Below are 23,045 nucleotides of genomic sequence, written 5' to 3' on the forward strand. Positions count from 1 at the left end.
TTGAAGATAGCTAAAGGATTGGAGATCAAAGGATGCATCTCATCCAATATTGTGTAATTTATCTTATATTTGTATATTTAAGCTCAAGGCAATCGAATGCCTAAGTCTTGTGTAGAATTTTTGAATGATGTATAGTATGAACGAGATACTAACAAAGAGTACTCTATGTTGTAAGAATACTGCTTAATATCTCTTTAATGAATAAAGACTTGTTATTTCTATTATTGAACCTACATATGAAATGACACTATGTGATTATGGAATGATCAATGAGAGAAACAAATGAATTTATTAAATGAATTGTAGATTTATTTGAAGAATAAAGAGTATTCGTTCTTTAATAGAAGTTAGAGCGCCTACATCTTTACACTGGCTTTGTTGGGAGTGAAGGTTTGGTCTCTTTATTCTTTTCTTTCGGCTAGGGCTTGGAATATCCATGACATTTAAGGAGCAAGCAAGCAAAATAATTGCTTCTTGAACAACAATAGGGCGCATAGAGCAAAGAGCTAAGTGGAAGTGGTAAAGGTGAAAGATGAGGCCTTGGTGGATAGGAATGGGCTTTTGCCCTAGCATTTGGCAAAATCATCTGCCTCTAAAACAACATTTTCTAGGGAGTGGAGTAGGAAGAAAGGGAAGGAAATTCTATAGTTGTTGTGAAAGTGGTTAAGCAGAGGGAAATGATAGTAGTAGAAATCTTAAAACATTCCTTTTAGTGTAAAGTATTTCATGATCATAAGACATACCTTATCCCATGGGTCCGGTAGCTCCTCCCTGTCAAATCTATCATGAATCTTGACCGGGTTCTTGTTGTCTTTGGCGAACTGGTTTAGGCTCTTGGTGTCAATAACCCTAGTGGTTTTTTTCCACTTCCTTCCCTTCGAGGATAGCCTTGTCGCCTTAGCGATAACATCCTCATTGATCATGAAGGAGATCCCTCCGATGGTCACTTTGCATTATATCCAGGAAGAGGCAAATTGTATATAAAGGATTTCATCTTGCCTATTCATCGATGCAATGAACTGGGCAACCCCACCCTCTTTGCAAATGTGCTAAACAACTTCCTTTGACATGAATTTTTCATGCTTGTCTGGTTCCGTCCTCACTCTTTCACCTTCCATAATGCCACTTTTAGTAGCAGTTAACTTCTCAAAGTTAAAAAAATTACCGCTCACACTGTTCTTTTAGGAAAAGAAATTAGTTTTTACAAAACTTGTAAAAGGTGTGCTTTACGAGGCCATCATGACAAAGCAAGCAATTGATTTTTTCATTCCTTGTGGTAACACTTCACACATGTTGAAAGGTTAATCCTTTCAAAAGTCTGAAGGTGATTAAATGGGCTCGATCTTTGCCAAATCTTATCACCGTTCGAATAGCCAATTATCTTTTTGTCGTTGTCAATATGGTGACGCTCCTTTCAAAAGATTGGAGGCGATTAAATGGGCCTGATCTTTGCCAAATCTTATCACCATTCGAATAGCCAATTATCTTTTTGTCGTTGTCAATATGGTGATGCCATCCTATAATTGAGATGAGCTCACAGTTAACGAGGCTTATCATGAGTCATAGGGTGTAACATACAATTATTAGGATTTATTACCACGTCCTCCTCCCACCTGTCATCTTTATCTTGCCTAGTCATGAGATTTGAATTTATTACCACATCATCCATCCTTTTACTTTTACCTGCTTGCCTAGTCAGGGGATTTAAATTTTTTGGAACCCTTATCAAGCTTAGACTTTGAGTTGACACATTGGAGCTCTCTTAGTCACTGCAAAGGCCAAGAAGCAGGAGAGAGAGAGAGAGAGAGAGAGAGAGAGAGAGAGAGAGAGAGAGAGAGAGAGAGAGAGAGAGAGAGAGAGAGAGAGAGAGAGAGAGTTGAAGATTTTTTGATTGCATTATAATTATGAAGCAATATTTCTCTCCTCCGTGAGGAGTTTTTGAATCCAACTAGGAAGAGACTCCTATTTCCTCCAAACTCTAATGCCTTCCAAATGGAGGCCAAGAGTTGCCATAGAATCAACACATATATTCCCCTCTCTGAATATGTGGGTGATAGTGAAGTTGTCTAGACCGAGAACAAGTTTGTTGATTTCGTTCATGATATAATAACAATTTCATGTTTTTTTTTGGTTTTTTTTAAAGTAAGTGCTATCATTAGTAGGGATAGCTCCCTACATTGCATAAATCTTAGAAAAATTACATACTTTTCCTACATTAGACAAGACTAGCCTTGTCTACCTTATGCTCCTTACACATTTTCATCATACTAAAAGCTAATAATATCATACTACTATAACCCATAGTTACATCTGTCCACCAATAGCTTGGTATATCACTACTGCATATTCACCAATGTTGATAGCATTGTGGGTGGAGTTCTGAGGGAGCCACCAGTCATCTAATTTAGTCAATCTTCGAAAGGGCTCCACGTTTCAATTAAAAATTGCACATCTAAACACTTCCCATGCATTCTCCCCAAATGCCTTCAGACGCTCTTGTTCTTCCTTCCAAACTTCCCTTCTAGCCATCTCGCGAACGGTGTTTATCGGCAAAGTCATCACCATCGACAGATTCATCACTGTCCTCCTCTTTAGGATCCTCCTCTATCTCTAAGGGTAGGTAGTTTTCAAACTGGAAGTATACCTTCAATATGCTTACTTTGACAACCTCCTCCAAATTTAAAATAACATTGGCTATGTTGTCCGCAATTAATGGTTTAACAAATCCAGCAAACAGTTCAATCGTGCGCTCCCCAGAGTCAATGATATCAACCAGAGGCAAGAGAACTGCCTCCAACACCACTGCATCACACTAATGTCTCTCAAAGTCGAGAATGATGCCCACGAGCCCGCGAATTGCATCATAAACATGCTCTTATGAGATGAACAAGTTCCTCAATTGCACACCCAGTGTGCCTTCGCAATTGACACAACTGATCATTCCACAATAAGCCATCAGGCTCAACTCTGTCTCTACGACACTACCAAAATGGCACTTGCTATTGCAAAGTAAACCATCTCCTGAAGAGTCTTTAAATAAGGATGCGATTTGCAGATAGTAATCATTCCTGCACTATCCATATCTAGTAGGATCTACCTTTGCTCTGAAGCACGTCCGATGTGGTGAATAATTCCAGGCAACATAATAAACTATTCAGGGGTAGATCTCTGCCTTCCCATGTGATTCTACTCCCAAAGTGGTTGTTTTTGTCTGTTCAAATATATCTCCCATCCCAATAGTCAGAGTTGTACTCATCCTCGACTTACCTTGGTGCCACCACTATGCCTCGGCAGGCATGTAGGTCCAAAAACAACAGGCATGCTACTCGATACCTTGTCGTGGAGATCTTTGGCAGTCCATCACACACTATTCTTTGATATCCTCCGTAGTCAATGCTTGGCTAAAATAAACAAGGTCATCATTCCTTCCAACCCCAAGATTCATTAGGTAATCAACCACTTGATTGCCTTCTCTATAGACATGCCCAATCTCGTAGCACTCAATTGTTCTTAGATATTCATTTATCATTGGTAACCATTTATTAAGTTTCCAGTTATGCAAACTTGACTGACTGATCCCATTTATTACAATCTGTGAATCACCTTCTATTGTGATTCGAGATAGTCCTTGCTTAATATAGAGACGAAGTCTTGCCTCAAGTGCATGGATCTCAGCTTCGTTGTTTGTGGAAACTCCAATGCCATCAAATAGCCCATAAAGGATATTACCCTGCTCATCTCAGATTATGGCTCCTATTCTAGATTCACTAGGATTCCCCTTATTGGCACCGTCAAAATTTAATTTTGTCCACTCCTTTGGAGGGGCCTTCCATCTGATTGCATTTTTATTTGCATGCTTTGTCGACGGAACATATGATTGAGGTTCTTTAAGAGCCCACCATTTTTCCATTAATGCATCCCAAATATTGTATATTTTAGGACTGCCTTTTAGTTTCTTTCCATTTATTACTTCCTTTATTGCAGTTTTGATTTTTTCCACAACCATGAAATTTGACAATGATGCCTCTTTAAAAATTCTTTTGTTCCTTTCCTTCCAGATGTGCCATACTATTATGGATGGTCCAATCATTCATAGATCACTCCACTTTGAATTTTGTCTGTTTGGCCAGGAAAGAATGAAGTCAAAAAGTCTCTCATTTTTGGCCGTAGCCTAATTTATTCGTTCAAGGAACCAGTTCCAACAAAATTCTGCCATCGGATAACAAAATAGAAGATGATTTGTTGATTCTTCATCTGCACAACACATAACACAACGATTGGGGCTCGAGATACTAATAGTTTTGAGTCTATCACCTGTAAGGATTCTACTATGTAGAGAAATCCACAAAAAAGCCCCAGCCTTTGGAAGTATTTTGTGATTCCAGCATAGTTTATGCGGCCAAGTGTTGTTGGAGCCCCTTTTCCTTTGAACTTCATACCCAAGTTTGGGGTTGTACACCCTGGATTTTGTTGCACACCAAATTATGTTGTCTTCTTCAACAGATTTCGGTATTTTCCTATCTTTTATTGCTTTCCATAGTTGCTCACATAATGAGGGATTTCCAATATTGATTTTCTTCCATCTTCTCAGACCATTATGATCAATTTGGTTTTCCATGTAGTTGCACACATGCTGCCCTATGCAATTTTCCACCATGTCTACCCATCCCTTATCTTCAAAGGATTTTGATAAAGGTGGAAACCCGTCCCAAGAGTCTCTCCAAAACAACGCAGTGCTGCCATTACTGATTTTCCATGAGATATGATCTATGATAATGTGTCTACATTCCCATGGGAAGTTCCATGTAGCCGAGCCTCTTTCAGTATTTGCCACAATGAGATTTCGGTTAGTGTCTTCTGAATCAAGAAACTTCTTTTGGAATAGCCTGCACCACAATTTTTGAGGTTCCTTACACATTTTCCAAGACAACTTAGCACCAAGAGCAGAGTTTTGTAATTCCATTTTCTTAAGGCCAACACCCTCGTCTTCCTTAATAAGGCATAGAGTGTCCCAATTGATAAGCGAAATTTTCCTGTTGTCTTTAGGTCCATCCCACACAAACTTTTTCAGTAAATTATTTGGATTTTTCCCAGCAGTGAACGACATTTTGAAGCATGAAATGCTATATATTGGAATGGCCATTAGAACATATTTGATCATGGTAAGTCTACCTGCTTGAGTTAGCCATCTATTTTTCCAATTTTCTGATTTAGATTGACAAGATTTAATCACATCTTCCCATGTTTGGGATTGCCTGCACCCTTTGCTAATCTGAACCCCTAAGTACTTGATCGAGAGCTCAGTGATGTTTATATCCAAGAGTTGTGCAATTCTACCCTGGATTTGCCTATTGATGTTAAAGAAAAACAACTGAGATTTTCCTTTATTCATAACTTGGCCCGAGGCCAATACATACTCCTCAAGTGTGTTTTTAATAACTGCAGCTTCCTGGATGGAAGCCTCACCGAATATGATGGCGTCATCAACAAATTGGGAACATGTAATTGCCTCAAATTGCTCATGAACTTTGATTCCCTTCCAAATGCCTTCGCTATGCCTCTTTTTTATTAGTCTCCCCAACACTTCTGCCATGAGAACACATAACGAAGGAGACAAAGGATCTTCTTGTCGTAGGCCATTCGTGGCTCCAAAAAACCCACTTAATTTTCCATTAATTAGTATTGAAAATTTAACAGTGCTAATGCAGAATTTTATGCATTCAATCCATTTTTCTAGAAAACCAAATTTGACAAGGACATGGCAAAGAAAGTTCCAAATCACCTTATCACAAGCTTTGGTAACATCAAGTTTAATAATCATACCTTTTAGTTTTTCCTTGTGGAGTGAGTGTATGATTTCCGATACCAGGATGATGCTATCCGCAATTTCCCTACCCGGTGTAAACCCATTCTCATTTTCAGAGACTAACTTTGGAAGCAATACCTTCAATCTTTCAGCCATTGCCTTGGATATTATTTTGTAGATGGTGTTGCATAGGGATATTAGGTGGTAATCAGACATGGTGTCACAATCCAACTTTTTGGGAATGAGATAGATAATGGTGTGATTCATCTCTTTCACAAACTTATGTTTTTTCCAGAATTCTTCAACCAAATTCCATATATCCTTTCCCATGAAATCCCAACATTTTTGAAAGAGTTCTACTGTGATGCCGTAAGGTCCAGGTGCCTTGTGTGGGTGTAGGCGAAGGTGGCCTTTTAAATTTCCTCCAAAGAATAAGGAGCCAAGAGCATGTCGCGATCAAAGCAGGAAATCAAGGGGTTAATGACTTCCTCAATAATTGGAATTGCGCCCGTATTTTCTTCCTCAGATTTGCCCAAGATTTCCTTAAAGTAGTTAAGAGCAATTAGCTCCAAGTCTGTGTCCGAGGTTTTTAAATTCCCATTCTCATCCTCAATTGAGCATATTTTATTATTGATCCTTCTAGCTTTTGACGAGGCATGAAAATTTTTGGTATTGAGATCCCCCTCGACAATCCAAAGTTCCTTGGATTTGTCTTTCCAATATAGTTCTTCCCTCTTCAGAATTTTCAAATACTGTGCTTTCTCTAGTTCGAACTCCACATTGGTCATGCCAAATTGCATTACCTTATTACCGATCTCTTCTAGTTTTTCCTTGACTCTACCTTTCTCAACAAAAATATTTTTGAGTGAGTTCTTGTTCTAGTCCTTAATTTTGTTTTTCAGATGCTAAATTATTTTGGTAAACTTAAAGCTAGGGGAGCTAGAGTGTATGTTGCCTTCCGGCCACCAATTTTTCAGATTATCAAGGAATGTTTCATCCCTCCACCACATGCTTAGGAATTTAAAATAGTTCTTATGATTCCAATTTTCCTGTGCAATGGATAAAGACAGCCGTAGATGATCTAATCCAATTTGGGCCACAATTTCGGTTTCTAGAGAGTAGTCACCATTAATCCACCATTCCCCCACCAGGAAGCGATCAAGCCTTTCCAATATATTGGCAAAATTTAATCTTCTATTGGTCCAAGTGAATCTACCATTCTTCGGTATGATATCTACTAGTTTGCAATTAGATACAAATTCTCGAAAATCATCCATCACTTTTGAGGGCTTCCGGAGACCTCCCACCTTCTCATCAATGTCCAAAAGAGCATTGAAGTCTCTAGCAGCAATGACCTTACCACAATCCAATAGGATCGCTTGATCGGAGACCTCATTCCAAACTTTTAGTTTTTCCTCCGTTTAACTGGGACCATAAATGTTAAACAACGGATATGAGATATTGGATTGCTTGCAGATAATGATGCACGCCATCCAGTGATCAAAAGAGGCAATGGGATGCACATCTATTTTGGAGGCGTTCCACATGATTCCCAAGCCCCCAGCCGATCCCCTAACTTCTTGAAAAATACCTTCCCACTTATAGAAATATTTGATGAATTGGAGTGCCTTATCCTTATTCAATTTTGTCTCCTGTAGAGTATAAACCTCTGAGTCTAGCTTGGCCAAAGTTCTTTTGACCAAGCATTTTTTGTCAGGAGTCGAGAGGCCCCTGACGTTCGATGAAGTAAGCCTCATCTTCCCCCAAGGGAGGGCTTGCCTCCCTTGACCGGATTCAAGAACTTCATCATGCTAACAATGCCCTTCTCATTCGCCCTCTGCTCCCTAACTGTTTTGTGACTTTTCCTCCCTCTTGTGCCTTTTTCTCTTCCAAGAATGGTATTCGCAGATTGGCTGATGTGTCTTGGATCCACAATATTAAAATCATCATCATCACTCCCCGACTCAGCAGTATCTGAATCCGACTCCTGCAAATCTTCCTCCACAACGAGTTCATCAATTGGATACACCACTGTGTCATTGTTTGGGATTAGGTTACCATCCAATGGAGTGTCTTGGTTGGGAATTTCCGAACTTACATCTTGATTAACACCACATTTACTGATTTTAGGGCCTTCTAAAAGTAGGGTTTCAAGTTCCTGAGTTTTTTCTTTAGTCTTCCATACCTGTTTTGGTTTTTTGTGTGGACGTTTGAAGGCCTTTCTTACGAACAATCTGCATTTATCGGTGCAATAAAATTTGCTTCCACATCGAGAACAAACACCAATTTCTTTCTCAATTTCTATGTGCTATTTCCAACCCCAGTCCGCGGTGAGAAGCATAACCGAAGAAGGTATTGTCTTTATGACTGCTAGTTTGAGTCTAGCGTATGTGTATAAATCTCCTTCTACAATTTCTTCGTCAATTTCCAATAATGTGCCAAGAGATCTTTCGATTATTTCCAGACACGCCTCGCTCCAATATTCTATCGGAAGGTTGTATAAACAAATCCACATAGGTTTATCATAAACTGCCATTGATGTTGGATCTAAGTTCAGAGTCCACGACTGAATATACAAGGGATGCTCATCCCGAAACCAGTTTTGAAGGTTGATGATGTGGTCTCTATCACCTTCATTGGGAAAAACGACTACAAAGAAGCCCTTGGGAAGGAATTTTACCATTATGTGCCTCCCCCAATGTTCCAAAACCCAGGCGTGAATTTCTTTTCTTGATAGTTTTAGCCCTATAAATTTAGCAATAATCGCATGTTGGTCGAAGATCAACTTCTCATTTTTGATACTTTCTGTTAGGTCAATTTCAATATCACCTATAAAAGAGCCCTTTCCAACATCCTTGCAATGGTTCAAATTCTTGCCAATGTTAGCATCGCTTTCTTCAGACTCAATCTGTTTAATGCCATTATCATCCCAATCGACTTCCAGAGTTGTCCATTTGACAGATTTTCTCGGGCTCATGTCTTCTGCAACATCCTTCTGCTTGTCGCAGGCGACCTTCTGCATATCGCTCTCCATTTGTTTTGGAGCAAGTTACATTATATCTTTAAGGTTGATTAACCATCCTATCAATTACCCAACTACACATGCATCCACTTTCCTAACATGATCATTTCCTTCAACATTATCCCAAAATAATAACAATTTAACGTTAATTACAATAATAATTTAATTTTTTAAAAAGTGAAATAATAAACAAATATGATATCTTTGACATACTTTATCTACATTTCTCTAAAAATAGATATGCTAGTTTTAATAAAATATAAATGAAAATAAAATTTCAATTATAATATAATATGGATCAAATTATTTTTCCAATCCCTTTCAATAAAAAATATTTCATTGATTTTTATCCTATATCATTTTCCGGCAAGGTACCCAACGTTTGAAGGGTCACTTGGGAGGGATAACCGTTTAAAATAAAAATAAAAATAAAAATAATTGCTCGACAGGTCAGGTCGACCGTCAAATTTAGAAAATCCTGTGAACGCCGACAAGCAAAACGATACATTTAGGGTAGTCTAAAATATTACGGGAACATTTTGTTCACGATTTTAGCAAATGTTTCATCGTTCAAATGTATTTATCGTTGAAATTCCATGAAATTAAGGGTTAGCCTACTGGTACATGTTTATCGGAACGATTTCATTCAGTGAGATACATATTCTGCTCTAGCGGAAGAGTTTGTCCTGATTTTAATTTTTAATTTTTTTATTTGGGGGTTTAGAATCTTCTACCCTTGTTTATTTTCGTTCTGTCTACAAACCCTAGCTTGTCTCGAGGGCTTTGGTGCAGGCGGCACGGCTAACGCTATGGTGGAGAAGACTGCGGAGGAACTCCGCAAGGAGATCGATGAACTCAATCGCCAGCAGTGGGAGGTTTGTGTTTCAATGGTTTCGAAAGGGGTACTTTGGGATTTTTAATTTTTTGTTTTAAAGATCAAAGTATAAAAGGGGAGCTTTGTAGGATATTAGTGTCGTTTGGTTTCAAATCACAGTTAAACTTGTCACGATGGTTATCAGATGGCATTTGATAATCTAGTTGCTTTAGTTGCAGTAAATAAGTTATGATTAACATGGGACAAGGATACCCTTTTGATATTTTAAAGAATTTTTCATGTTATCTATTTTCCTAAACTGAGATTTATAGGGCTTCTGATGTTGAAATATATTGTTTTGATTTGGATTCGCGACCTCTTTGTCAAAGTGGTAAATGCCCTTGAACCTTATTTTATGTTTATTATCGCCGTGCCGGTATTGGGTACCGGTGACTGGTTTCAAATGTGAGTTGCAATATGCAGTTTTGTAAGTAATAGGCTTTGCTCTTTGAGAAGTAAATTTTATATGAAAAAAGTTTGTTAGATTTCTACTGCTGCGTTTTTGAAATATTTTCAATCCTTCTAACAATGATCTGCTTCTCAGAGTGTTTAGGGCCAACGTAGTGTTATTTCTCGATTTGTATTTCATAATGAACTTTTCGGAAGCTTATTTTTTGGTTGATGCCCCTTGGGTAGCAATGCCGTGCAAAGACGAGATCCTTGGGATTCTATGCGGTTGGAGTAATTTATTTAGTAATTTGGTGTAAGTACCAGGTCAATGAAAATGCCTGCCTGCAGTGATCGATCTGTATATCGTGCTAGAAAAGTTCACTGCCGGGAAGTTCGGAACTTAGATTTATCCTAATAAGTGTTGGTTAACAAATGGGATGTTAGCTGCTCTAGTCCAAAGCAAAATGAATCTCTCTGCCTATACAGTTGTTGTATTTGTAAGTGGTGCTAACTCTATATGTTCGTGTGTAGATTACAGAGAGGTTACGTGATCCAAGAGGTATTCGGAGGGGTGGATTTTCTGGCAACAATACCCGCAATGTTGGCCCTGGTGGAGGTCGCACGCTTGGGAGAGGACGGGGATTTGTTCGGATGGTGTGTACTTTCCTTTCTAGTCACTTTAATTGTTCGCCTGTTGAAGCATTAAAAGATTGAATCAACACGTTTCATCAATTGATTTTAATGATTTGGCAGGCAGATAAGCCCGAGATTGACGACGAGCCACCAGCCAAGAGGCGACTCTCCTCAGCTGTAGTAAAGGCAAGATTATTGTCTAGTCATCTCCACTTTCTAAATAGTTACATTTTTGAATATATGAAAAACAAAAATGAACATCATTCCATTGAATAGGTTGAGGATGGAGAAATTGTTGATGATTCAAAGGAAAAGAAAGAAGGCAAGGAACAAGACAAAATAGCAGATCTAAAACAGGATGACAGCCAAGCCAATGGTAAACACTCAAATTTACATCGTAATCAGAGTGGCTTGAAGACAGATAGAGGAAACTGGATGGTGAGTCACATTTCATGATTAATTTGGCTCTTCTATTGGATTGCATTGTAATAATATGGTTTTATGTAAAGAAAAACTCATTTAATTTTGCTGGTTGTTTTGCATCTTTTATCCCTAATTTATCTGTAAATGCTTTTGCATTGGTTGAGAACAGCCTTTGAAATGAGTTGAAGGTGTAAATGCTTATGTTGACTGGGTTGTATTTTAGTTATTTGTGTTTGCAATTTTTTAGTGTCTTATTTGTTGCATATCCTCTTAGAAGTATGCAAGTCTTGTTTATGAACTGAATTGCATCTGTATGTTGGGAAACTTGAATTGGTATGCAGGCAATTTTTTTTTGAGGCCTAACTTCTGTTTGTGATATGCTAGGAGCAAGATGCTCAACCTGTTGAGAATGTACCGAGGGTCCTACCTAAGAATGAAGATCCAAGCTTGGTGAAGCGAAATAGGAGAATGCTTGGACAACTTTTGGGGACACTTGAGGTTATTATTGAGACTCTTAATTTTTCATTGCTGTAGTAAGCAAATATAAATTTTCCTATGCTTGACAGTTGACATGTATGTGTGAGATGTAGGCATATTTTGAAACTCTGAACCAAGTATTAAAGGGACTTTCGTTTGTCTTTTGCAAAATATTCATTTTTAATACTATCTTAAGCTGCATTTGATTGTGAATAATTCAATAAACAACTATGTTTTCATTATTCAAATAGAAATTTCGGGAGGAGGACAAGCAATTGTCATCATCAGAAGCATTCATGCGGCGATCAGATTCTTTAAGAAGAGTGAGTGACTAATTTCATTGTTGTAGTTGGAAAATTATTTGATGATGCTTCAACCTTTGATTTAAGGAGTTGGAGTTTGCATTTTCAGTTTTGAATTATTGCCATCGGAGATGCTGTTTATTGGGTTTTGTTTAGTTCAATCCATCTGAAATTATCTGAAAATCATGAGAAAAAACTTCTCTGCAAGCATGTTTCTTTTGTTCAGTGTTGTGTGAAAGAGATATCTTAACACTCTTCTAATTTGTTGTTTCAGGCAGAGCAAAGGGCACGTGAGGAAAGTGAAAAACTTCGCCAACAAGAGCGCGAGCAACTTGCCGAAAAGAGACGCCGGGATTTGGTACGTTTTTTTAATGTTTTTTTGCTTTGTGAGCCATGATAATCCTATAATGCCTTGCAAGGGCTTATAGGCTGCTGAGCATGGCAGCTAGCATCTAAGAGGCATTTGAATTCATATACTGGGCTTATATTTTTATTTATGCATGCAGACTCTTCGTGCACGGGTTGCTGCAAAGGCAGAAGAGAAGAAACTGGAACTACTTTTCCTGCAATGGACTGAACACCATAGCAAACTTTGCAAATTTTTAAGGTAAAGTGCATCTTCGTCTTGGTATCTGTTTAGTAGACTTTTTTTCAAGGATGAACCTGGATCATTGGGATGTAATTTCAAAGCCATGAATACCAACCTTTTTCCCTATATCAGCTGAGAAATGATTGTAATCACGTGTCCATGCACACAGTAATAAATATTGAAACATTTGAAACAAATGTAACAAATGTTTGTCAGTGGCTGTTATAAATTGTCTGGTAGAGTTTAATCTATTATGACCGTAAATGTTTTTGCAGGTTATTATTTTGGCTCAAGTGCTCATAGACAATTTTGTTGGGAGCAAAGATAAGTTTCTGTTGGAAGCATAGCATTATCTGCTGTATCAGTTTTGTTATTAGTGTCAATTAGATTGTGTTTAGTTTGTATATAGAAGAAAATCACTTCCTTTGATAATAACCCCGACATCTTTGTAACCTATGCATATTTGGCTCAACCTAGGTCCTGGTTTGGTGTACATGGTCAAAACATAATGCTACATTTGAGAGACCACTAGTATCTTGTATTAATTGTTTGTACATTTTCCATACAGGACAACAACAGAACCCCCAGTATACTATGTCCCAGCAAAACCTTCAGAGAATTGTGTGAAGCTGCTTGAGGAGCAACAGAAGGTAGTATACTATCAGTGGTTTTGTAATAAATTATCAAGATTTTGTTGTTCTACTTATCTATTCCATTGGTTTTCTGGTTTTGATTTCTTTGCATTATAATTGTTCAAAGGAATTTTCTGAATGGAAAGCCAGTCGTAGACAAGAGTTAACAGAATACCAGAAAGAAATTAGTGAGCAACTACTTGCCAATGTTGAAGTGGAACTCCAGAGGTGGCAAAACGCAGGCAGTACTAGGAATGGGAACACTGCAGCCAGTCTACAGGAGAGCATGGATAATGATCTTGAGTCGCATAAATTGAGTCATGGTCCTAAAACACGTGTTCCAAGAGGTGGCGAAGATGCAGAAGAGGATGTTGAGGATGTTGGAGAGGATGATATCATGGATGATGTGCTTGAGGACGAAGAAACTGCGGCAAGAAGGGATGACGATACAGGAACAGGTAAAGGTATTGTTAGCTATGGTGGTGGAGAAGATTAAAAATCATTTTGATATTTAATTTCAATGACCAAATTTTTTAGAATATCGAGTTTGATGGTTTTCCAATGTTTTCATAGATGGTGACAACTATTGATGTAATTTGTTGCAATTTTATGCATTGAATGAATTTCTTGCATGTTACATCTCCATTTGGTTTAATGGTAATGACTAATCCAAAATGTTCAAGAATCTTAACAGTATAATGATGTTTTGTAATACTATGAACTCCATGACGTTCTTGTGATGTACTGTATATGTGTTTGACGGCTCTTTTTTTAAATTTAGTCAAGTCCCATTAATTTGTGAGTCGAGTTTAATAGTCTTTGGTGACGTGGAAAATTTTGGCCATTACAAAGCCTTTTCTCTTGATGGGAACGATCCTCGGGCATGAAGTTTCATTGCCTTGTCTTATCCAGAAGATTAATTCCACACATATTAAATGATAGGTTATGTTGTTATAGGCTGGTTTGTAATATGCAATATTTTTGGTGGAATCATATGGGTTGATTTTTTTACTCATCGTCTTAAGACAATGCTCTAGAGGAGAAGCCAAATACATTTTGTCCATTTTTGGGTCACTGGAGCATTTTGCAACAAATGCTGTTTAGATATAGATATTATATATTGCTTGCATATCCATGGACGAGTACTTGTCAGGCATATGTTACAGCATGAGTACTAGTATATTTTTTATTATTTATAACAAATCCTTGTATATAATAGCCTTTAGTTGATTACTTGCTATGATGCAAAAATTCCTTTTCATGAATATCTCAAGGATTACATCATATACGTTTTAACATTTTTCTTCTATATAACATTTGACTGTAATAAATAACAAGGGACACATTGTGTTAATTAATCGTGTAGATTCATTTATGGTGTCTGTAGTATATTACAAGAGGTCAGCTATGTTCTTTGTTAAAGAGGAAGTGAACCGTTGGAACTTGCAAATTTTAGGAAGGAAGTGCAGGTTGAATGCATGTCGTGGAAGAAAAACATGTAGACAATTTCATTTGTGTACAGCTTATTGTTGGAATCTAATTGAATAATTATTATAATGGACAGTTTTGCTTTGTAAATGTACTTATATTTTATCTCTGTGCTGGTTTTTCTTAGCCATTTTTGGACACTACGATACATTATACAAAAAACAAAATTAAATATACAATGAAATATGAGCAGTCACAATCAATTCTGTGCACGTTGAGATAACAGAAGGCTGCAATATAAATCTTATTAGAGGAGTGCTATTGATCCAATGGGAAGTGTTTTTGGTTGAAGCATTTAGTTGTGATCACACAAAAGGAATTGTTGAAATATGATGCGAGAAAACAATTACATTTATTTTTTCAATATTGGAATTTAATAGTTGCATGTTCTTACATATGATATAGAGGTCTCTACGTGTCTTTTCTTTTTGAAGCCCAGAGAATTATGCTCAATTATAACAATTGAGATCATAATTTTCAGCTATACATTATTTTTTAATTTTGATTCAAAGAAATGCCCGATCATGATGTCATTGTTGCTATTTATTAGCTTTGAGAATACTTGTGAAAGGCTTTAAAATGTTGAAACATTGCAGTGATAATCATTATGGTAAGTGTGTTGCCTCCTAAATAAATTTTGAAAAAGATAAATCAATATTGGAATTAGGAAGTTAATTGTGTAATAGGATAGATGCCCCTCAGCAATGCTTATCATCATGATTTGGTGAACTTGGTATCAAAATCAACTAGCACTCTATGATCAATTAAAGTTCCTTAAAAAGAATAATCCGTTTTAGATAATTTAATCCAATAATCTTTTGTAAAGATGGTATCATACATTACATGCCACGATTGAAGGAACAGGGAAGCTGGGTTTCAAGAGCTCCGTAACTTTTATCTCTTCAACGACAGTAAAGTAAAGGAATACGATCCTGTCTTTCTCTATTGTAATCGAAGTAAGCGACACATTCCAAATATCTCACATGGAGGACATCCAGAAGAGTGAATGCTACAACTGAAGCATGCAGCATAATAGTCGATTTCTGAAAATTAATTAGTTTCTTTGGGCTCAAACCATATCTTCTGAAGTACGGATATAAAAATATTTTAATAAGGGGTCATGAATGATAGTAGCAAATAAAATAATAATAAATAATAGATTTTGTGGTTGTGGATTGTTGGAAAGTTGTTGGTTTGGAAAAATGGTTGTAACAAATAGAAAAAGAATAAATAATACTTAATGGGGGCCTGAAATTTTGCAAACAGGTTAGGACCCTTCGGCACTTGGCAGTTATGTCACGAAAAGTTTTGTGATGGCTTTTTAATGTGGAGGTATAAGTTAATATTCATAAGACAGTGGGGCTGTTATGAGAAAAGTAATTTAATTAATATTTTTGTTGATATTTTTGAGAGGGTAAATGTAGTGTTAGAATTGTGCTCTATATAAGTTGTTTGGTTGTGTTAAGAGGCAATTGTTATTTGTATAATTTGTCAACCATCAATTAATGGATAAGATCATGATTTTTGTATTTGGAGATTTGGAGGGCAATTTTTTTTTTTTTTTTGGTTTGTTTGTTGAGTGCAATATCATTTAGATGATGCATTTGTGTTGTCTATTTTTTTTTTTAGAAAGTACTTGTATTTGGAGCAACTATATGTCGTAGTAGTAGATTTAGATTTTGTTTCGTATTTATTATATGTTGTATATTCAAGTGTTGAATATGTTTTAATTAACAAGAAGTATTTGAATTGGAACTATGACATATATTAGATCTAGTTAATATTTATATGTTGTCTATTTGATGTTATTTGGATGTATGAATTTATTTATTTAACTCCAACATACTTGTATTGTTTTACAAGTTATTGTTTATTTGAATAATGTGAATGTGTTTGTGGATTTTATGTCCATTTCATTCTCATGGTGATTAGAAAGCATGAAATAATAATAATAATTTATTGTATACTTTCATCATGTCCTCACAAGATCTTGGTAATAAAAAATGGCAAATGTTTTATATTAATTTTTTTAAAGCTATCATAGTAGGCACTTTTCTTGCTATCTTTTGAAATCATGAAGACTTAATAAATGAGGAAATGGATTTTTTTAATGATTAGGATCCAAATGAGGGAAGAAAGAAGACAATTGCTAACATGGCAAGAAAAATGATCAAATTATTGAAAATGGTGAACACAGATTTAGAATAACATGCTTCTTGCCATTCCATTTTGTAATTAAGGTTATATTAGAATATCTCTAAGACAAGAAAATTTATAAATTAACTAAAATTGTTAGGTCCATCCCATGTTTTTGAGGAAAAGAACTTGGAAAGTTAAATCTATGAATTAACCAAAATTGTTAGTTTCATCCTAAAAACTTGTTAAGCCCATGTTTATGAGGAATTATTGGAACTTGTGACTAAGTTTGAGGAGCTTGCCATTTTTTTTTAAGACTTAAAAGACAATCGTATCACTTAACAATCATTTGGAGATATTGGGAATAAGCTGCCAACAACAAAAAAGGCTAGAGGAGCAATTATAGTGACAACAAAATAGAATTGAAATAGTAGGTGAATAAACTAAATGAACCTTTCTTTGATGGCAACAAAAATTCTCAAGCTTGGTTGTAGAAGTTGTAAATCTACTTCATGCTTAGCCCTATGGTAGAAGAAGATGCCTTTAGTTTGGCATGTTGCATTTGAGGGATGCTCGCTATGATTGATGAAAGCACGGTTTGGTCAACAAAGGTATGACCTAGTGCAAATTATTGATGATTTAAACCAAAGAACACTAGACAAATTTTAGTAGAAGGACGAGGAAGAGTATTTTTGAGAACTTGACAAGATCAAATAGACTTCATTAGTTGCATATGTTGCCAAATCTAAGTGAGTTGCAATTATCACACCTAACAAGTTAGAAAATAATGACTTCTCTTTTTGTTGGTGGTCTATTTGGGTCATTTGAAGGTTTAGCTAAGTCCTTTACACTCTCATCGCTTCATTACGCTATTAAGAGAACTTTGACATAGCTATTTATATTGGGAACAAATATTCATTTCAACTAAGACAACCCAATACTAAACCACAAAAGGGCAATTTCTAGAAAGGCCACATTAGTTTGCAATCTTAGAAAGCTACGACCAATGTTTGTACTAAAAAATTGGATGATCACACTATAAATAAGCCTAAAGGAAAAAGTTGGATGACCACACTATAAATAAGCCTAAAGGAAAAAGTTGTGCTTCCCTTGGAAAGAAACATGGGAATTTGGTCACAAATGTGATGGCAAGGGCTTAATCCATTATGGATGATCACACTACAAATAAGCCTAAAGGAAAAAGTTGTGCTTCCCTTGGTAAGAAACATAGGACTTCGGTCACAAACGTGATGGCAAGGGCCTAATCCATTATGTTGAAGTTACAAGCAACTAAAGAAATCATGTTAAGTATCATTAAAAGAATTCGGTGGATGAAGATACTTTTGATTTTTTAAGGGGCACCTTGATAGCACCAATTTAGGGTTTGTAGGAGTTATCTAGGTAGAAAATCATGATGCTTTGATTAGCAAAGCTACTCACATCTTCATTGACGAAGGCCTAGTGGTCAAGAGATGATTGAAGGCTAAATACATCAAATTGAGTGTCATAGTTGTTGATGGGCATTATTCTACACACTAATGTAATACAACTCATCCTTTAGTTTTGGGACTAGAAGAAGTAAGGTACTATGAATACAATGGTTATAATTCTTTTGGAGAATTTTTACAAAATAGTAGTACATGAGGCTAAATTTCAAAACTCAAGGGAAAGACAGGGTGCTTAGAGGCATTCAATGGATCATAATTTCAAAAGTATGGATAAGATTTTCCATAAATGATATACCTAATACTACATCTTTAGCTAGGTACCACACTCATCATGTTTGCATTCAAATCATATTAGATAAATATAATTGTGTTCACTCATCATAGCTAGGGTTGCGACTAGATAGGGAGTTCCACCATATCATCGAGTTAGAGGGGAGCTAGATAAGATAATCATAATCACCCCTTGCTACCATCTATTGATATAGAAATAAGAAATAAAGAGTTTTTTTAAATTTTTCATTAGAGAAGCCACATTAGACTTGCATCCATATCATTCTTGTTCTTGTGAAAAAAAAGGATGGTACAATGTCGATATATGTCAAATATAAAGAATCAAACAAGAAGACTAGAGGAAATAGATATCTCATTCTCCAAATCAATGAACTCATTAATGAGTTGTGTGGAGTCTACTCAAAGATCAACTTCAAATTAGACTACCATCAAATTTGTGTGTTGAGGATGTACAATTTGGTTTGACAAATGTCTCAACCATTTTTCTATGTACCATGAACCAAGTATTTAGATGCCATTTGAATTTTATTTATTTATTGATGATATACTGATATACAATGACATATGGAAATGACTTGACACTTAGATATAGTCTTTGGAATACTAGAGTAATATGCTATCTTTTCTTAGGAATCTATGTTTGAGTTTGGGTTACATAAATTTTGTACTTTGGGATGTCATTGGTGCTCAAGGTGTTCAAGTGAACCAAGAAAAGATTGAAGCCATCTTGGATTAGCCAACTCCTACTGGATTTACAATAGGAGAATTAAAAAGTTTTTAATAGTTGGCATCATCATTAATTGACATGACCGAGAAGGGGAGCTTGATCACGAAACAATCAAGATTAAGAACCTTTTGAGAAGCTCAAAAGGTAACTAATAAATGCTCTATACTTGTTATTCTAGATTTCTCACAATTTTGAACTAAAACATAGTTTTTGGAAAATTTGTATTGAACATATTATGATAATTTGAATTTCTTCTTAGCTCAGCACAACCTAAATGAGAAGTTAAAACAATTGTATTTAACAACAAATGATCATTATTATGTACAATGATAAAATCTTCTTGGTGCTTAAATTTCAAATGAAGAAGCTTTTGAAATTTGCATGATGCACATATGGTAGAATATCAATGATTTTAAAAGACTTACAAATAGATAAAAAAGGTTCTATTGGAATTGTTTTGAGGCAGATATAAAAAATATGAGGGAATGGATAACTCGTTGAAAAGATAAAGTAGAGCATGTTTTTCCTATAGGGTTTCTACAACAATTGCCTATTCCCAAACAAAAAGGGACCTACATGCATGGATTTCATCATAGGTCTCTCAAAAGTAAATGATAAACATTGCATGTGTTGTGGCATATATATTAATTAAGTTTGCACACCTCTTTACCATTCCTACAAGATGAGCAAATTTGCTAGTTGATTTTTTTTTAATAAAAATTTATAGGCTACATAGATTGCCTCAAAATACTATTAGTGGTCCATGAATGTTAGATTCCTCGGATCCTTTTAGCAAGATTTGTTTTGTTTGACTAGCACTAAAATCAATCCTAGGACTAATTATCACCTATATATAGATAGACAAATAGAAACAATGATCAATGGATTGGAGGATATTTAAGAAACTATCACATATGAATAGACAACATGGGTCAAGTAGTTGTAACTTGGAGAATATTATTATAAAACCACCCATCACATATCCATTGTTATGACTTCTTTATTTACAACAAGGTACCAACAACTAGTGACTTAAGAGGGCATAACCAAGATATTTTGAAGTCACTCAAGGACCACCTACAATAGATTCAAATTGATAGAAGTATTTACATCAACACCATATTGAGAGGTCATTTGACATTGGAGACATGGTTTTTCTATGCTTGTAGATTTCTATTAAGCAATGCGGGTTTGGAAAACTCAAACCTCATGCTAGGGTTGTGAGAAAAATTGGTACAATTGCTTATACCCTATGAGAGACTTGGTAGTGTCTTTATGATTAACTAAATGAGAAATCATTTATAACGTTATAAGTTAGTATTCATGACAAAAAAGGGGCGTAGACACTTAAATTAATTATTTTAAGTAATTTAACACTCCTACATAATCAATTAATTTAATTGTGTTAGCCTTTATTCTTCTCAATATTAATTAAATGTATTCTAATTAATAGTCACCATAGTCCAATGATTGATTTATTTAATAAATCAATTTTCTCTTTTTCCTCTAAAGTTCTAAAAAATTAATTTTTTTTAATCCCCTCTTTAATTAATTAATTAATCTAGGCGATTCTTACAAATCACCTTGTCTTAATCCATCATTAGTCTAATCAATTCTTCTAGAAACTCCCTTAATCTTACTTAGCATTATTCTCCAATTTTTAATTACCCCCACTCATTCTCTCTCCTAATCAAATCCTCTTACAAATCCCACTTGCTTTTAATCCTCACCTAATTCTTCTAAATAATCTCCCTAATCCCTTGCTAGTACCTAATCTCCATGATTAGGCACACAAGTCAACTATAGCCATTTATGGCTAAATCCTCTTTGTCCCCCTTCTCACCTTCCACATTAAATGCCCCCTTTTTGGGTGAATGTCACATTCTCCCATGCTTCTCATCTTCCCAAGGAATTTTAAAATTCCTTTTCCCTTTTCCAATCCCCATGCACACAATATCTTGAGAATTTATAATTCCATGTGCATCCCCCAAGGAATTTTTAATTCCTTTTATTCCTCCTAGGTGCATTGGGAACTCTTCCCCATGTACCTTGAGGAGGGTGGAGACAAGAAATGCCTTTATGGAAAATCTCTTGGTCTCCACCCCCCTTGTCATGTCATTGTCCATTGATCCATGTGGTCTCTTCCTTTCACTCCATTGCCTTTCAATCTTGGCCGTCCATTTTCCTTCACCCAACTCTATAAATTGGGGTCTCCATCCCCTCATTTGACATCTCCAATCCAAGTAATCTTATGTTGCTAGTTTGAGTATCCACATCTTAATCATACTTGCATCCATCCTTGAGCATTTATCATTCATCCATACCAATCCCTTGTTGTGCAATTTGGAGAGCCATTCACATCCCACTAATCGACCAATCCAAACAAGTCAAGTAGGGGTGGATTCTTGGCTTCAACTAGAGTCCAAATCGGAGGAACAAGAGAGACTCCTCTCTTGCAGGGTATATTTGTATTAGTTTTATGCATTTCATTGAGTTTTTTTATATCATTTGGATTTAAACTAACCTACTAACCTTGCTTGGTGTTTTCCCTTGCTTCAGGGGGCTATTATAATTAAAAAATCCATTAATATTTTAAGTGCTATTTTTAATAGTGGAAATGGAGCATTGAAATTTGTGCTCTATTAGTGCTATTTAAAGTGTCACAACCCTCCTTTATCACTTTTTGATTTAAATACAATTCTATTATATTTGTGGTTAAGCTATTTAAATGATTGAATAAATGTTATAAAAGAATAAAATGAATACACACACACACTTGGAGAATATAATTTTATTTATTTATTGTCCACTCCCAATTATGGCACATGTTGTAGGAGGATTTGGAAGCTTCTAGAGGAATCTCCACCACCTTGCATGTAACTGTCCCACTAAGTTCTTAATCAATTTGCATGAGCCCAATATTGGAAAAGAATCTCTTTTTTTAATTAAATTCTCTAGATAGTGGAATAGAGGGATTTTTCTTATAAAATTGTATGCAAGTTTCAAAGAAGGGAGTTGATTATGTTTTGGAGAAAATTTCCCAAGTTTTTAGTAGTAGGATCTTCTTTGGTAGTCTCATTTTTGTTGTAGGATTTTTAAGCTATTGTTGAAAGATTTCTCTCAAGTTGTAAGGAAGGATCTAAAAGGGATAGCTAGAGGATTCAACATCAAGCTTCGATAAGCCAGTTTCTCTCCTTTTGGCATCTCTCATTTACATATGAGAAATTTGCATTATCAAATAAATATAGTTTCTAGATTTTCCTTTATTGTAGATATTTTCTTCTTTTCTTTTTAGGAATAAATATTGATAAAATAATTTCACATAATGCATGCAAAAGATAGCCTTATTATTATTTTATTTCCTTTAGAAAATATACATATGATCTTGCTTTTGTTTTTCCAAAGATTTTAGATCTGTGCAAAAATCATGTTTGCTTTATTTTTTTTTTAAATATCTTTTCCTGAGATTAAAACTCTTCCTTGTGTGATTTGAATGTTAATCCTTATTACTTCCCTCTAATTCATTTCTCTGGTTCTTCGAATGGAAATCTAAATCTCATTCTTTAAATAAAGCTCTCTGTGAATATTGTTGAATAAAATCTCTTTGTGAATATTGTTGAATAAAACCTCTATGTGAATATTAGTTGAATCTCTGTGAATATTGTTGAATAAAATCTCTCTGTGAATATTGTCAAATAAAACCTCTCTGTGAATATTGTCAAATAAAACCTCTCTGTGAATATTGTTGAATAAAATCTCTTTGTGAATATTGTCGAATAAAACCTCTGTGAATATTAGTTGAATCTC

The 23,045-nt window shown here is 35.5% G+C and overlaps 2 protein-coding genes across 4 annotated transcripts; one reads left to right on the plus strand and one right to left on the minus strand.

The window, feature by feature from the left end:
* Window positions 1-2,521: 2,521 nt before the first annotated feature.
* On the minus strand, window positions 2,522-5,962 carry LOC131864838 (uncharacterized). Its single transcript, XM_059215307.1, has 2 exons — window positions 4,315-5,962; window positions 2,522-2,802 (listed from the first exon to the last, which is right to left on the minus strand). Exons 1-2 carry the CDS (start codon window positions 5,960-5,962, stop codon window positions 2,522-2,524), a joined length of 1,929 nt encoding a protein of 642 aa, XP_059071290.1.
* Window positions 5,963-9,325: 3,363 nt separating this feature from the next.
* On the plus strand, window positions 9,326-13,793 carry LOC131052156 (uncharacterized). 3 transcript variants are annotated; one of them, XM_057986758.2, is made up of 11 exons: window positions 9,326-9,477; window positions 9,597-9,703; window positions 10,624-10,746; window positions 10,846-10,911; window positions 11,002-11,163; window positions 11,533-11,646; window positions 11,877-11,948; window positions 12,202-12,285; window positions 12,434-12,534; window positions 13,085-13,166; window positions 13,276-13,793. In XM_057986758.2, the coding sequence occupies exons 1-11, from the start codon at window positions 9,453-9,455 to the stop codon at window positions 13,642-13,644; spliced, it is 1,305 nt and encodes a 434-aa protein (XP_057842741.1). In that variant the 5' UTR covers window positions 9,326-9,452; the 3' UTR covers window positions 13,645-13,793. The 3 variants fall into 3 exon arrangements, with proteins under 3 accessions (XP_057842741.1, XP_057842742.1, XP_057842743.1); XM_057986760.2 differs by having other exon boundaries at window positions 9,364-9,448; XM_057986759.2 differs by having other exon boundaries at window positions 9,336-9,703.
* Window positions 13,794-23,045: the final 9,252 nt, after the last annotated feature.

Source organism: Cryptomeria japonica, chromosome 2 (genome assembly GCF_030272615.1).
Source record: "Cryptomeria japonica chromosome 2, Sugi_1.0, whole genome shotgun sequence".
NCBI classification, from domain to species: Eukaryota; Viridiplantae; Streptophyta; class Pinopsida; order Cupressales; family Cupressaceae; genus Cryptomeria; species Cryptomeria japonica.